This window comes from Belonocnema kinseyi, chromosome 4 (genome assembly GCF_010883055.1).
Source record: "Belonocnema kinseyi isolate 2016_QV_RU_SX_M_011 chromosome 4, B_treatae_v1, whole genome shotgun sequence".
Classification (NCBI taxonomy): Eukaryota; Metazoa; Arthropoda; class Insecta; order Hymenoptera; family Cynipidae; genus Belonocnema; species Belonocnema kinseyi.
In genome coordinates this window covers 36,005,275-36,022,547 of record NC_046660.1, presented here as the reverse complement: position 1 = coordinate 36,022,547, position 17,273 = coordinate 36,005,275, and the positions used below count along the sequence as shown (strand labels likewise).

Sequence of the window (17,273 nt, the reverse complement as noted above, 5' to 3'; positions counted from 1 at the left end):
ATGAAAAAATATAAACTCACGCCTTCAAACCGAGAGAAAGAGTAAAAGGAGCGAATAGGGAAAAGCTGAAAAAATTCATATTTTTTGGTTAAAAATTCAATTTTTTTATTTTAAATAAAAATCTTCTTTGGATTATCAAGTATTATCATTTTTGTGGATACTTCAACTTTTTTTTTGCAAACTTCAACTACTTCATTTACCATGGGTTACCTTAATTACTTTAATTACTAACTTCTCGATAACTTTAATTAATTGCACCTTTAATTACCTGGTTGAAAATTAAACTAATCTGTTACAAATTAATTTTCTTACTTGAAGATTCAATTCTTGTGTTGACAATTCATCTTTTGGTAGCATTAAATTGTTTTTTATTTCAAATTAAAATCTTATGTGATTCTGCATTCTTCTTCCCAATGAGTTCACACTTCAATTACTTGTTGAAAATGAAATTACTTTGTTTAAAATTAATTTTTTCAGTTGAATATTCAACTCTTGTGTTGGTAATTCATCTTTCGGTAGAATTCGATTGGTTTTTATTTCAAATTTAAATATTCTTTGGTTCTCCATTCTGCTTCTTCTCAATGAGTTCAAATTTTAATTACTTAGTTAAAAATAAAACTTCTTTGTTAAAAATTAATTTTTTAGTTGAAGATTCAACTCTTGCGTTTGAAATTCGTTTTTTGGTAGAATTCAATGGTATTTTTTTTCAATTTGAAATATTCTTTGTTGCTCCATTCTTCTTCTTCACCATGGATTCAAAATTCAATTATTTGGTTGAAAATTAAACTACTTTGTTCAAAATTATTTATTTTTCAGTTGGAGATTCAAGTCTTGTGTTGACAATTCATCGTTTGGCGGAATTCATTCATTTTTTTATTTCAAATTGAAATCTTCTTAAATAAAAAAAAACTGAAACCAGTGTTCGTTGAAAACTGATCACGTTTAATTGAAAAATCAACTTTTTCGTTGAAGATTTATTTATTTTTTTTTTTGCAAATTCGTATTTTTTTGGTAGAAAATTAATCTTCTTCATTAAAAATTCTACTACCTGGCTGAAAGTTGAACTACTTTATTAAAAATTATTATTTTTTATTTCGGGATTGTTTTTTTCAATAAATAATTAATCCTATTAGTTTAAACTTCATTTTTTGTTAAAAATTAAATTATTGGGTTAAAAATTCACTAGTTTTGCGTAAAAAATAAAATTTTCCATTGATTAAATTTGAATTTTCGCGGAACTTTGACTAGAACAGTTAGCGCTACCTAGCGGCTGGTAAACCCCCAAAAATACATCAGAGAAGGGTGGGTTGCATAGAATGCAGGAGGTATACATCGACTGTCTCTGTAAAGTGTAAACTATCGGTAAAGTGGAAGAATAGAACATGTGGTGTGATGCTGGACAATGATTTTTAAACATTAAAAATCATTTAAATAATAACTGTGCACAATGGCGAAACTTTGTTCATATTACACCTTGTCTCCCTTAATTGATCAACAGAATTTACTCGGTGTAGAAAAAGACTCGAGTCCAGGATGTGCTGTAATTACTCTCGGGAGAAATATCATTATGAGATACAAGGTTAGATTTCCATTTTTCCCACAACAATATTCCCAGGAAGTTTGCAAATAAATTTTTAGTTTACAAATCATGATATCTAGTTTATGACTTAATTAATTTTACATAATTTTTAACAAATCCATTGTAAATATCGTAAATATTGCGCATGGCTGGCAAAGTTACGTTTGAGGTTATGTACCGCTTGGAATGTTCCCGGTCTACCCTTTTTGTAGATATTTTTCAAAAAATACAATTTAGTGCAGGGTGCTTACCTCTCCTGGAATTGTCAGAGAATTTTCTTTTACTTGGAAATGTTTGGGAATTTTTTCGAGAGCGTACCATTTTCAGTTGCAATATGAAATTTGAAAACAATTATTCTTATTCATTTGTATTGAACTATTTTGTTAAAAATTCGTTTTTTATTGCTGAAAATGTAACTATTTCAGTTGAGTAATCCATAATTTTAGTTAAAAAATTCATCTCTGGTTGAACATTCATTTTTTTTAACTAAAAATTTCACTATATTTAAGTTTTGGTTAAAAAATTTGCTTTCATTGAAAATTTATCTTTTTTTAGATGAAATTAATATTCTTGGTTGTAAATTGAATTAATCGTTTAAGATTTATTATTTTTGTTGAAAATTCATGAGTGGTTGAAAATGTCAATTTTTCCCGAAACTTATATTTTCATGTATTTTATGGAAAATTCGTCCTTTTTATAGAAATTAATCAAATTTATTAAAAATTCCATTATTCCAGTTGAACAAGCATAATTTTAAATAATTGGATGTTAATTGTTGTTGTCTATAGTTATAAAATTATTCATAATTTTAGTTGAAATTTTTTCTTTTATCTAAAAATTTCATTACAATTTTTGGTTAGCAATCTCTTTTTTAGTTGAAAATTCGCCTTTTTGGTAGTAATTAATCTTATTGGTATCTTATTGGTAGAAAATTCATCTTTTTGGTTTTATATTTAACTATTTCACTGAAAGATTCACCACTTTAGATAAAAATTCACCTTTGTGGTTTAAAATGCAGCTATTCTAGTTGAAGATCCATAATTTTAGTTGAAAATTCATCCGTTTCGTTAAAAATGTAACTTTGTTTTGAAAATAATTTTTTTATTTGTTGAAAATAATTTTATTTTTTTGATAAATAGTTTTTGTATTTGTTGACATTTTTTTCTACTGAAACTTGAACTATAGCCTCATTGAATATTCCATTATTTTAGTTGAAAATTCATCACTTCGGTGGAGAATGTAATTATTTTTTCTGAAAATTAATTTTTTAAACTGAAAATGTAATTATTGCAGTTCAATATTCCATAATTTTAGTTAAAAATTCATTTCTGGTTGAACACTAATTTTTTACGCTGAAAATTTAACCATTTATTTTGTGGTTAACAATTTATCTGTCTTAGTTTAAATTAATGTATTTGGTGTAAAATTCGCATTTTTTGTGTGTAGAAATTGATCTTCTTGTTCGAAAATTAATCCATTTGGTTGAAAAATCAATTATACCATTTAAAGATTTATTATTTTAGCAGAAGATTCCTCACTTTAGTTGAAAGTATAACTATTTTTAAAAATATTTTTTTTTCTTGACAATGATTTTTTTACTGAAAATTTTATGAACTATTCCAATTGAATATTCCATCATCTCAATTAAAAATTCATCTCTCTAGTTGAATATGAATTTTTTTAAATGAAAATTTGACTTAAATTTTTGGTTGATAATTTATCTTTTTTAATTGAAAATTCATGTATTTATAGAAAATTTGTCGTTTTCGGTAGAAATTAATTTTCTTGGTTGAAAATTCATATATTTTGTTAAAAATTGAACTATTCTACTTAAAGATTCATCATCTTAGTTGAAAATTCATCTTTTTGGTTCAAAATTGGTCCTTTCTCATTAAAATTTCATATATTTTTTTTAAATAGTCCTTTTTGGTAGAAAATTAATCTTTTTGTTTGTAAACTAATTTTTTTTATTGAAAATTCAACTGTTTCCGTTAAAGATTCATAAGTTTAGTGGGAAATTCATCTTTTTGTTTATATTCAACTATTCAAGTTGAAAATTCATCATTTTAGTTTAAACTCAATTTTGTTAACTGAAAACTTAATTATTCCATTTTCAGTTGAAGATTGATTTTTTTTTAGATAAAATTTCAACTATTTGATTGTCAATTTGTTTTTTTTATTTGAAAGTTCCTTTTTTTGTAAAAAGTTCAACTTCTTGATAGAAAATTCATCTTTTTGATTGGAAATAAAATTAATTAGTTGCAACTTAAACTCTTTTGTTAAAAATTCATCTTTTTGTTGAAACTTCAACTATTCCAGTCAAAGATTCATAATATTAGTTGAAAATTCATTGTTTTGGTTATATTCAACTATTCCAGATAAAGATTCGTTATTTTGATTGAAAATAAATTTTCTTTACTAAACGCTTAACTATTCCATTTTTGGTGAGCAATGCTTTTTTTAGTTCAAAATTCTACTATTTCGTTGAAAATTGGCGTTTATAGTTGAAAATTCAAATATTTTTTTGGAAATTCCTTTATTTTTTTGGTAAACAGTTAATTTTCTTTGTGGAAAGTTCATCTTTTTGTTTTGAAAATAAAAATAATTGGTTATAAGTTAAACTTTTTTGTTAAAAAATCATTTTTTTTTTCAAAAGTCTTATATTTTGTAGAAAAAATCGTTTTTTTACCTGTTTTAAAATTCAACTATTTGGTTTAAAAAATTCCGAATATGTAACGGTTTTTATTTAATTTAATATCTAATACCCGAATTAATTTTACCTAAATATACACTGAATTTAAAGTATAAAAAGATAAATTAAAATTTATTTGAATTATTATTAAAATTTATGGCCTTTGGAGATAAGTTCAAGAAGTTATTAATTATTTTTTAGATTATTTAATTATTTAGTTAATTGATGGTGCTAATAATATCTTGTTATTTATCAAAGCTTTCTAAATTAAACACATTAATTTGGAATATGTATACACATATTCCAAATCGAATGTTTAAAAAAATGCGAAATATTTGAATGGCTCTCCCTACTTTGAAAAACTATACCTAAAAAAAACTTCAGATACCCGAAAAACCTTGAGATTGCCAGGGAATTTTTTTTCAGGATGAAAGCATATAATTTACAGGGTGGCCGCTGAACCGGAAAATTACCCGGAATTTTTTGAAACCGAAAAATGACAGTGAATTTATTTATTTATTTTTTTTTTGATCGGGAATTTTACAAATTTGTAGAAGAAAAATCTGCCCATGTTCAATTTTCAATAGTTTTTAAATAATTAGTGGAATTATTATGTTTTTCAATTATGCTATTATTTGGCTTACAATGTGTACTTTACAATGTTTTTAGTTCAAAAATTTTCCATTTAAAACATTTATTTCTAAGCTTACATTTTTAATTTAAAGAATTTTCAAATGCTTTCTTAAAGAGTTGAGCAAATAAAAAATAACAGCCTTTGACGTTGAAAATTTTGGATAAATAACATTTTTATTTAATAAATAAATAAATAAAGCATTTTTTTAAATTTATCTGTACTTTAAGTAATAAAAAATGAATGAAAACTATTTGACAAACCGATTTTAAACCAGTTCAATATTTAAGAATTTTCAGATTTTAACGTTAAAACTTAAACGGTTTCAATTTGAAAGTCTTAGTCATTAAACAAACGTTGACGTGAGATTGAAAGTTTATCAACTATTTTCAACTTGAAAATAACTTCATAATAATATATTCTGCATTAAATGATTTTACTAAATTTAAAATATTGTTTCAGTCTAAAATATTCAATTTTTAACCCATTGAATTTGAAATTTTTAATTTAAAAAAAAAATTAATTAATGAATATTTAGCAATATTTGAATTTTTATTGAATACAAGTCAATTTAAACAAAATATTTAAAAATAAAGAAGCTTTAACTGAATTGTTTGATATAGAAAACCTGGAATCGTTCAAATTTCGAAGAACGTTTAAACTGTGAACGTTACAATTTTAATTATTATATTTGAAAAATGCTTAGCTGGTAAGTGAAATTTTGATGTATAATTTACAAATGAGCATTTGTAGAAAAAATTTGAGTAATTTTAAAAGATATTTAGGAGTTTTAAAAAGATTGAAAATTATCATGCAAATTTTAGAAATGTTTCTTAAAATCTTCTAGAATCTTTTTTGAAAATTTTGCTTATATCTTTGAAACCTTTTTTTAAATATTCTGTCAAAATAATTTTAAAAAAGAAAATTTATTTTTAATTTTTCTAGGAACCTTAAAAAAATGTTTTTATTCTTTTAAAGCCTTTTACAATTCCTGAAAAGAATCTAATTTTTTTGTTTAAAATCTGCGAAAATCTATATTTTGTTTGATATCAGGTTATTATTTCAAGTTTTACATTAAGTTTTAATCTTTTAAAACTTCTGCATATCTCTTAAAATTAATCAAATTTCGCCTAAAAATAATGAAAGTTCAATTGTTATTTATACATCCAAATTGTAAAGAAAATTTCTAAAAATTGTAGAAAAAATTTAATTCATTTGAACAGATATTTAGAAGCTCTGAAAAAATTTCAAAAATAATTTTAAATTTAAAACCAATTAAAAACAACTTCTAGATTTCTCAAGATTTTGAAATAAAATGTTGAAGCTTTCCAAGGATGTTTAAACTATTTAAAAAGAAAATATTGAATTTCTAATATAAGAAGTCTTCAGTTAAAATTTTTTCAATTTTTCAATATTTGATGTTTCTAGCTTAAAATTCCTTAAAATTATATAATTTTGAAAATTTTAAAGTTCATTGATTGATTTTTTAATTTAGAGGATTGAAAATGATAACGTGGATTTATATTTTTTATTGTTGAAAAATGTTAGTACCTTCAATTTTTGATAGGCGTAAATTATTGATCATTTAAAGCTCAGTTTTTATTGCGTTAAGTGGAAAATTTTGTAGCGTTAGTGTTCCATTTTTTTTAATTTCATTGACCGTGAAAAGTGTTTGCGAACCGGGAAATGACCGGGAATTTATTTCATCGATTAAAACGGCCACCTTGAATTAAAAAAAAAAAAAACTTTGGAGAATAAAATTGGTATGAAAATGTAACATTCAAGTTCATTTACAGTTACAAGATGTGAAACAAGTGAGCAGTTGGTCTACTAAAGAAAAGCTCACCAGCCAAGTGATTTACGATGAAACCAAAAAAATATATGCGGCAGTATTTAATGAAAAATATATTAGAGTTTGGTCGGAAGAAGAAACGGAACTTGACAAAGTAAAAAAATGCAAATTTTCCCATCCACTTCACAGCATTCTCACTCTCGACGGATTTCCGCCTGTAGTATTACTGCAAAACGGTAATACTGCTTCGTTGAAGTGGGCCCTCAGTAATAGACAAAATTGGTCTTGCGAAGAGATCTTAAAACCAAAAGAAATTTTCCTAAAATGTCAAATGGTAAGCGTTAATCACGAAACTTATCTCTGCACACTCACGCAAATAGATAATGCATATAACTACATTTTAATCCCACTTGAAGACGAAACATACTTAAGGAAAGTTAATCAACTAAAGCGAGTAGAAATTAAACGGGATTCTCAAACATTAGTCGGGCATGTAATTATGCAAGACAAAAACGACGCCTACCTGTTAACACTGTGTAAGTAGAATTAGCTTCAGAAGCATTTTGCATTTGATTAAAAATTAGAGGTGTGCAGTCGTTTTTTTAAAAAATTTTTTAATACAAATTTAGACAGGCTTGGAAAATTGGATTTTTCGAAAGACAAAAAAATTTAACTGTACATCTGATTTCCTTGGATTATTATCATTTTTTAATTTAAAATAACTTCATTATTTAGGGTCACAAAATGGATCCAAATCTTCGAAATTAAACTTGTTCGAATATTTGAATAAATCGAATTTCAATGATTCAACTTAACTTTTGGATTCATTTTTTTTTTGATAAAAAAAAAAAGAAATTATTTTGATTTGAAAATTGTAATAGCTTAAGTATATCTAACCGGTTTGATGTCCATTGAATTTTTTTTTGCTTTTTTGAAAAATCCAATTTTACAAACGTATCTAAATTTGTATTGAAAATTCGAATAAACGACTGCATACCTCTATTAAAAATACAGGGTGTCTACTCATCTGAGAAATCTGGAATTTCCAGGGAATTTTTATGTACCGAGACAAATAAAATTTGGCAGAAAATGAAAATATTTAGTCGAAAGATGAATTACTTTGTTAAAAAATCATTTTTTTCTTCTCTGCAAACTAAGTTCTTTGATCGGAAAATTAAATATTTTATTGAAAAATTGTTGTTTTTTTTTGGTTGTTTAAAAATTTAGCTCTTCTTTTTTGCTTGAAAATTCGACAACTTAGTTGAAATTTATTTTTTAATTGATTAAATAAATAATAAATAAACTTATTCACTTTATTAAAATTTCATTTTTTTGGGAAATGATTCATTATTTTAGAAGAAAAACATTTTTTGTTGTGGAAAATTGAACTATTTATTTGAAAATTTTATGTATTTTGTTGAAAATGAATCTTTTTTGGTAGAAAATTAATCATCTTGGTTCGAAATTCATTTTCTTGGTTGAAGATTCATCATTTTTTTTGAAAGTTTAGTTCCTTGGTTGAAAATTTAACAATGTTTTTGACCATTCATTTTTGTATTAAATTAATTTTATTTGAAAATTCCACTACTTTGTAGAAAATTATTGTTTTTCGGTAGAAATATAATCTTGTTGTATTAAAATTCATCTGTTTTGTCGGAAATTTAACTATTTTTTTGAGAATTCGTTTTTTGTTGTTGAAAATTATGTTTTTTAACTAAAAATTAAGCTATTTTTTTGTTAAATGCGTATCCTTTTTACATAAAAATTCATGTATTTTGTTGAAAAATTGGCTTTTGTGGTATAAAATTCTTTTCTATGGTGGAAAATTGAGTTATATGGCTCAAAATAAATTTTTGCGGTTGAAGATTCCTCATTGTGGTTGAAAATTAATTTCTTTTGTAGAAACTTCATTTTTTTTAGATGATTTATTATTTTGAAATTATATCATCATTGTAGTTAAAAATTCATTTCTTTGGTCGAAAATTGAACTATTTTGTTGATTTTTTTTTAATTCTACGCTCCCATTTTTTATAGAAAGTTGATTGAATTTATCTTTTTTGTTAAAAATCCATATTTTTGTTTAATGATTAATTATTTTAGTCAAATACCCTTTTTTGTTTGAAAATTCGTCTTTTGTCACAGTATATTGAAAAATTAATATTTTTTGTTAAAAATTTATATTTTTTAGTTGAAAAATCCATGTATTTTGTTCACAATTTATAATTTTTGGTAGAAAATTAATCTTCTTCGTTAAAAGTTTTGTTTTCTTGGTTGTAGATTCATAATTTTCGTAAAAAATTAATTTCTTTGCTTGAGGGTTCAACCAGTTCTTTGAAAAGTCGTATTTTTGGGTTTAATTTGACTGCTTTTGATCAGAAATTAAAATATTTTTACTTGGAAATGTAAAGTCTTACACTTTTTGTTCTGATTGATTTTTGTTGGTATTACAAATATGGTTGAAAATTATTTTTTTTTTTAATTTGAAAATTCCACCATTTGGTGGAAAATTCTTATTTTTTTATAGAAATTTGATTCACCGCTTTGGCCGAAAATGGAACTATTTTTGAGAGAATTCGTTTGTTTGTTTTTTGTTGAAAATTACGTTTTTCAACTGAAAATTTAACTCTTCTGTTTCTTTTAACTTATCCTTTTTAGTCGAAAATTCAAGTATTTTGTTAAAGATTTGGATTTTATGGTAGAAAAATCCTGTTTTTGGTTGAAAATTCAACTATTTTGTTCTAAATGCATTTATAATCAAAATTCTCCGTTTTAGTTAGAAATTAAATTCTGATAGAGAATTTAGCTATTTAAAAAAAAATTATGAGGAAATAATTTCATTATCTTAAAATGTAAATATTTCATATTTGGTTAAAAAATTTTCTTTAGTTGAAAATTTAAATGTTTGAATGAAAATTAATTTCTTTTGTTGAAAATTTGTTGTTTGTTGAATTTTTTTAGTTGAAATTTCCACTGTTTGGTGGAAAATTGGTCTTTTAATAGAAATTTAATCTTGTTAGTCTCAAATTCACCTGTTTGTTTAAAAATTTTAATATTTTACTGAGGATTCGTTGGGTTTCTTGTCAGCAATTAAGTATTTTATTTTTGGTTGAAAATGATTATATTCGGTTGAAAATACATTCTTGTTTGCAAATTGGTAATTTTAGTTGAAAATTATTTTTTCTCTGCAACAAAATGTAATTTTTTAAAAATAAAAGTTAATTCGTTTTAACTGAAAATATAACTATTCTATTTTTCTTTGAAAATTAATCTTTTTTGGTTGAAAATTCATCTTTTTGGGTATGAAAATTCAATTATTTTGATCGAAAATTCATGTTTTTGTGTTTTATCATTTAACTTTTTTAAATAAAATTATTGTTTTTACTCTAAAATTTAACAATTTTATCACTAATTAACTTCTTCGTTAAAAATCATATTTGTGTGTGGAAAATTCGTTATGTATAAAATTCATCTTTTTGGCCTGAAAATTCAATGTTTTGGATGAGTTTATTTTTTCTTATTGACAACATTATTAAAAATTGATTTTCCTGGTTGAAGATTCATCATTTTAGTTGAACGTTCATTTTCTTGGTTGAAAATTTAAAAATGTTTCTGACCATTCATTTTTGTATTGAACTTATTTTAATTGAAAATTCCACTACTTTGTAGAAAATTCTTATTTTTTGGTATAAATGAAGTCTTGTTGTACAAAAATTCATCTGTTTGGTAGTAAATTTAACTATTTTTTTGAAAATTCGTTTTTTGTTGTTGAAAATTGTTTTTTAACTCAAAATTAAGCTATTCAATTTTTTGTTGAAGACGTATTCTTTTTACTTGAAAATTCGTGTATTTTGTTTAAAAATTGGCTTTTGTGATAGAAAATTCTTTTCTATGGTGGAAAATTCAACTATATGGCTTAAAATAAAATTTTGTGGTTGCAGATTCCTCCATGAAGTTAAAAATTAATTTTTGTTTGTCGAAAACTCATTTTTTAAGATGATTTATCATTTAAAAATGATATCATTTTAATTAAAAATTCATTTTATTGGTCGAAAATGTAACTATGTATTTTGTTAATTTTTTGTTTAATTCAACAATTCCATTTTTCATACAAAGTTGATTGAATTGATCTTTTTTGGTCAAAAATCATATTTTGGAATGGAAACTCTTCTTTTTTTAAAATTTGTATTTTTTGGTTGAAAATTAAACATCTTGCATGAATTTCTTTTCCTTTATCAGGTAAAAAAATCTTTCTTGGTGGAAAATTTAATTAATTAGTTGAAATTGTCTTAACTTGATTAAAAATTAATTTTTTTAAATGATTTATCATTTTAGTCAAATACCCCTTTTTGGTTGATAATTCGTCCTTTGTAATTGTATATTAATCTTCTTAGTGAAAACTGATCTTTTTGGTTAAAAATTTATATTTTTAGTTAAAAATTCATGTATTTTGTTCACAGTTAATCTTTTTTTGGTAGAAAATTAATCTTTTTGGTTAGAAGTTAATTTTTTTGGTTGTAGATTAATAATTTTTGTATTTTTTGATTTAATTTAACTACTTTTGATCAGAAATTAAAAAAATTTTTCTTGGAAATATAAAATTTTTATTAAAAACTATGCTGAAAATTGAACTGTTTAGTTGAAATTTATTTTTTTTTTATTCGAAAATTCCACCATTTGGTGGGAAATTCTTATTTTTTTAATAGAAATTTGATCTTGTTGTATCAAAATTCACCTGTTTGTTCGCAAATTTAACTATTTTGTAGAGTATTTGTTTGTTTTTTTCGTTTGTTGAAAATTACGTTTTTCAATTTAAAATTTTACTTTGAAACTTCATTTTTTCTTCGTTGAATTTTTGTAAAACTGAAAATCTAATTATTTCATGTTTGGTTGTAAGTGGTTCTTCTTTAGTTGGAAATTAACATATTTGGTTGAAAGTAAATTAATTTGGTTGAAAATGAATTAATTTTATTGAAAAATCGTTTTTTAGTGAATTTTTTTTATTTGAAATTCCCACTGTTTAGTAAAAAAATTGTTCTTTTTTGGTAGAAATTTAATCTTGTTGATAAAACTGTAAATATTTGTTGGAAAATGCATGTATTTTGTTGAAATTTTGGATTTTATGGTAGAAAATTCAATATTTTGTTAAAAATATACTTTCGTTTGAAGGTTCATCATTTTAGTTCAAAATTAATTCATCTTGATAAAAAATGTAACTATTTTTTGAAAATTAGTTCCTTTTGTTAACAATTATTTTTTTCAACTGAAGATGTATGTGTTTGAAAATTCCTCTTCTTTGGGATGAAAATTCAATTACTTTGGTAGAAAATTCATATTTTTGGTAGAAAATGTTCATATTTTTGGATTTGATAATTCAACTTTTGGCTATAAAATTCAACAATTTTGTTATAAATGAACTTTTTTGTTAAAACATATTTTTAGGTGGAAAACTCGTTTTTTTTTTTTATCAAATTCATCTTTTTACTTGAAAATTCTACAGATTAGATAAATTTATTTTTTTGTAATGACTTAATTTTTGAAAATTAAATAATTATTAATTAATCAAGTAATTAATTCTGTCTGTTGAAAAATCAATTCTGTTGTTAAAAATCCCTCTTGTTTGTGTTGAAAAATATCTTTTTTTTTTAAATTGAAAATTTAACTATTCCATTTTTTATTGAAATTTATTTTTTTTTAGTCAAAAACTGAAATATTGAGTTAAAAATTGATCTTCTTGATTGAAATTTCATCTTTTTGATTGCAAAATAAACTACATTTTGGTTAAAAATGTATCTATTTTGTTCAAAAAGCAATACCTCTGAATTTTAATATATGTGGATTTTATATTTTTTTATACACATTTTTCTGATACAAGATTTTCCAATACCCCCCCCCCCCTTCTCCCACAATAATTTTATAATTTGTGGATTATTCTTGTTAGTGGCAACAGTCACTAGAAAGTCTTCAGGATAAATTTAGGTACAAACTTTTTTTGTATTAACATTATTCAGGAAAAATTTAGGGCATTTCGAAATTGGGACTTTGTTTCCTATTTGTTTTATGTTAACTACTTGCAATTTACTCATTTCGACGAGAAAAATGCAATACTTAATACCTGAATTATAAAGAAGGATTAAACGTAGAAAAAATCTATATATAAATGAAAAATAGCTGAAATTATCAGTGTATATTTTGCCAGGATTTGAGTAGACACCCTGGAAATGATACTTTTGCTTTAAAAATATAGTTAAGTTTTTATGTTTTCTTTTTAGGGTCTGATGGTAAATTGTATAGTTACTCTTTAATCAGTTCATCATTGGAAAGTAGTCCTGGTGAACCAGTTAGCGTAATCACAGCTGTAAATACAAAATATCCCGTTGTAATGATAGCACTGAACGAAACGACTATGGCCATGTACGGTGCTGATTCTCTGGAAGAAGGTGCCGTCCTAATCATTTACAACGTACAATTCAAATTAGTACAAGCTGTACAGAAACTGAAACTGTACACAAATGACGCGAAATTGTGGCGAGTAGAAGACAAATTATTATTGGCTGCTAACCGAGAATTGGCAGTTGCTCCATTCCGTTTAGCACCGCAGAGATTAGAGCCGATGATTGGTTCGTCTTTGAACTATAAAAATATTAAGTCAGATATGAAAAGTGATGTCACAGTGATTCAAAATAACGATGCAATTATAACTCAATGGCAGAAAAAGTCGCAGAGCTCTTTTAATTTATCTGAAGACGATTTAGCAAAATCAATCAATAAACAAATTAATAATTTAATTAAAGAGGGCATGAGTAATGCTTCGATACCACAGATAATAATACCACAGTTGATTGAATCTAGCGATATTCCGTCAATAGTATGGTGTCTGGATAATTTTCAAGATTTACCAGAAAAACTTCTGGTTGACTTGTTGTCATTCTATTTGCTGAACTCGGACAAGTCGAAAAAGCCTTTAGAAAACGGAGATGCCGCTAAGAAGCGGCGGAAAACTGTTGAAATTCAAAACAACTTGTTAGATAAGATCCTCAGTGTCAGTTATACTGATATTTATTTATTGTCATACCTGAAAACGAATTTGAGCTTTGATGAAATATTAAGACTTTTTCACTATCTCGTGGAAAAGCTAGAAATTGAAGAAAATTCGGGAGATGTGTCGCTAAAATCGGACTATCTCCAACTTTATCAATGGACTAGTATGTTACTGGATTCTCATTATCAAGAATATCTCTTGGCTCAAGATCCTAAAGTATTGGAACAGTTGGAAAAACTCGGCGCCGTTTTAGAACATCACGTAAGTTTTAATTTAAATATTCTATTTTTTTTTTGTTGAAAACTCATCTTTTTTAGTCGAAAATTCATGTATTAAGTTTACAGTTTGACCTTTATGGACGAAAATTCATATTTATGGTTGAAAATTCAACTGTTTGGTTTACAATACTTGTTTTTTTTTGGTTGAAGATTCCTCATCTTAGTTAAAAATTAATTTCTTTGGTAGAAAATTTAACTATTTCATAGTCGGTTGAAATTTTTTTTCCTTAGTTGAACATTTAAATACTTGGTTGAACATTCGTTTTTCTTGATTTTTTTTTTTTAGTTTAAATTTTCACCGTTTAGTGGAAATTTGGTCTTTTTTGGTAGAAACTTAATCTTGTTGGTAAAAAATTTACCAGTTTGGTCGAAAATTTAACTATGTAATTTATTGCAGGTTTAGAATATCACTTTAGTTTTAATTGTATTATTGAGGGGCCGTCCATAAAACTGTAACCAATTTGAGGGGGTTGAAAATGCAACTATTTTGTTAAAAACTTTTTTTTGTAGAAAAATTCAAATACTTGGTTAAAGTTTGAACTACTATGTTAATAATTCTTTTTTTTTGGTTGAAGATTCATCTCTTTGGTTAAAAATTCAACTATTCCATTTGGAGAAAATTAATCTTCTTGGTTACAAAATCATCTTTTAGGTTGAATGTTGACCGCTTTTGTTGAAAATTGACTTTTTTGTTTCAGGTGAATTTGGTCTATTAATAATATTAATAAATAAATAAATATCCACACTTTGGTTGAAAATTTAACTATTTGGTGAAGAATTAACTTATCTGTTAAAATTTCATATATTTTTAGTTGAAAATTAAACTATAGAGTTAAGCGTTAAAAAATGTTAATGAAAGTTTAAATATTTGATATAAAATTAAGTTTTTTGTTGAAAAATCATATTTTCGGATTCAAAATTCAACTGTTTTGTAAATAGTTCATCTTTTTGGCTTCAACATTCAACAATTCTGTTGAAAATTCGTCTTTTTTGTAGAAGATTACTTTAATTGGTAGAAAATTCATTTTTTTTGTTGTTGAAAATTTAACTATTTGGTTAAAAAATCATCTATTTGGTTGCAAGTTGAACTACTTTGTCAAAAATTTGTTTTTTAAGATTCACCTCTTTGGTTGAAAATGTAACTTTTGTCTTGAAAATTCTTTTTTTTTGTTTTTGTTAAAAAAAAATTTTTTTATCTGGAAATTTAACTTTCCCATTTTTTCCAAAACAATCATTTGTTGCAAAATAAAAAATTTGCTTGAATATTCATGTATTTTGTTGAAAAGTTATATTTTTCTTAGAAAATTATCTTGTTGGTTAAAAATGCATCCTCTTTTTGTCGAAAAATCAACTAATTGGTTAAAAGTAAAACTACTTTAACATTTTTGTTGTGGTTAGAGATTCAACGTTTTAGTTGTTTATTTTCTGGCTTGAAAATTTAACAATTTAGTAGAAAATTCAACTATTTGGTTAAAAATTTAACTTTTTTTTGTAGATAATTCGCCTTTTTGGCTTCATAATTCAACAATATTGTTAAAAAATTATGTATTTGGTTGAAAATTCGTCTTTTTTATAGATCATTACTTTTATTGATATAAAATTCATTTTTTTGTTGTTTAAAAATCTGACTGTTTAGTTTAAAAAAATAGTTTAATGTTGTACTATTTCGTTAAAAATTAATTTTTTGATTAAAAATGTCTTTTATTTTATCTGAAAATTTTAATATTCCATTTTTCGTTGAAACATAAACCTCTGTTGTATGCAAAATCAAATATTTGCTAGAAAATTCTAATGTATTTTGTTAAATAGTTGTATTTTTTTAGAAAATTAATCGTATAGGTTGAAAATTCAACCTTTTTTCGTTGAAAAATCAACTAGTTGGTTTAAAGTTAAACTCAGTTCTTTAAACTATTTAGTCGAAATTTAAGTTTTTTGTTGAATAAAATCATATTTTCGGTTGTAAATTTCGACTGCTTTGTAGATAATTCGTCTTTTTGGTTTCAAAATTGAATAATTTTGTTAAAAATTGACATAATTTCTTGAAAATTATTTTTTGGTACAATATTGATTTTATTGGTGTAAAATTGAACTATTTCGTTGTAAATTCATCTTTTTATATTGAAAGTTAGATTTGAAAAATTCATTTTTTTAAATATTCATATTCGTCTTTTTGATTAGAAAATTATTCTTATTTGTTGACATTTTTCTTGTTCTAAATTAATTTTGTATTGAAAAATTTGATTCTTTGGTTAAAAAATATCGTTTCCAGTTAAAAGTTCAACTGTTTGGTTTCAAATTCAACTTTCATTGAATGAAAATTTATTAAAAATTATTTTTGTTATTTTGTTAAAAATTATTTTTTGTTTGTTTATTTAATTCAACTGGTTGAAAATTCCTCTTTTGGAACGAAATTTATTGTTTATTACATAAAACTAATTTTTTGTTGTTGAAAATGAACTTTTTTTTGTTAAAAATTAAAGTTTCCGGGTTGAAGTAAATTTGATCAAGTCACCTTTTTCGCCGCAAATTCCATTTTTTTTGTTAAAAATTCGTCCTTTTGGATTGAAAATACATTTTTGATGGTTAAAAAGTAATCTTTCTTCGTTACAAATTCACTTTTTTCGTTAAGAATGAATTTTTTTTTGGTTGAAAATGGAATTTACTTCGAAAAAAATTGAATTTTTGGCTTGAAAGTTTAAATATTTGGTTATTAATGCAACTTTTTGGGTAAAAATAAACTTTTTTTTCGAAAATTCATCTTTTTGAGTTGAAATTGTATCTATTTCCCAATTTTAGTTTCAGTTACTGAAGGATCTGGAGAATTTTAGGCCGATGCTGGTCAGATTAATCAACGGCAAACCCTTGAAACCTGCAACTCAAGATTTCAACAAGTTTTACTCAATAGAAGAAGTGAAGTTGTATTAGATTAAGTAACGAAATCTTAAAAGGAACTTCCGAAAACCGACTCAAATATTTTTAAATAAATAAGACTGCTCTTATCATCATCTCTTTTCTACTTCACGAGGTTACTTGCAAAATGATCTTTTATTGTTTACAAATTTGCAACTGACATCTCCAGATTCCCTCAAGTATTGTACTAAAAAATTCAATTTTTTAAATAAAAAGTTTATTAAACCTAAGTCTGATAAAAATATGATTAGCCTATTTATTAACGCAATCAGAAATATATTAGTTGCACATATTTTATACAAACTGCAGAATATAAGAGAAGAATGCAGAAAAAAAATGCTTAATTATTTTT

The 17,273-nt window shown here is 24.3% G+C and overlaps 1 protein-coding gene across 2 annotated transcripts; it reads left to right on the top strand.

Annotated features, from left to right (window-relative positions):
- Nucleotides 1-1,324: 1,324 nt before the first annotated feature.
- Nucleotides 1,325-17,261, top strand: LOC117171063 (nucleolar protein 11). 2 transcript variants are annotated; one of them, XM_033358111.1, is made up of 4 exons: nt 1,325-1,579; nt 6,699-7,230; nt 12,964-13,994; nt 16,808-17,261. In XM_033358111.1, the coding sequence occupies exons 1-4, from the start codon at nt 1,448-1,450 to the stop codon at nt 16,934-16,936; spliced, it is 1,824 nt and encodes a 607-aa protein (XP_033214002.1). In that variant the 5' UTR covers nt 1,325-1,447; the 3' UTR covers nt 16,937-17,261. The 2 variants fall into 2 exon arrangements, with proteins under 2 accessions (XP_033214002.1, XP_033214003.1); XM_033358112.1 differs by having other exon boundaries at nt 1,333-1,579; nt 6,688-7,230.
- Nucleotides 17,262-17,273: the final 12 nt, after the last annotated feature.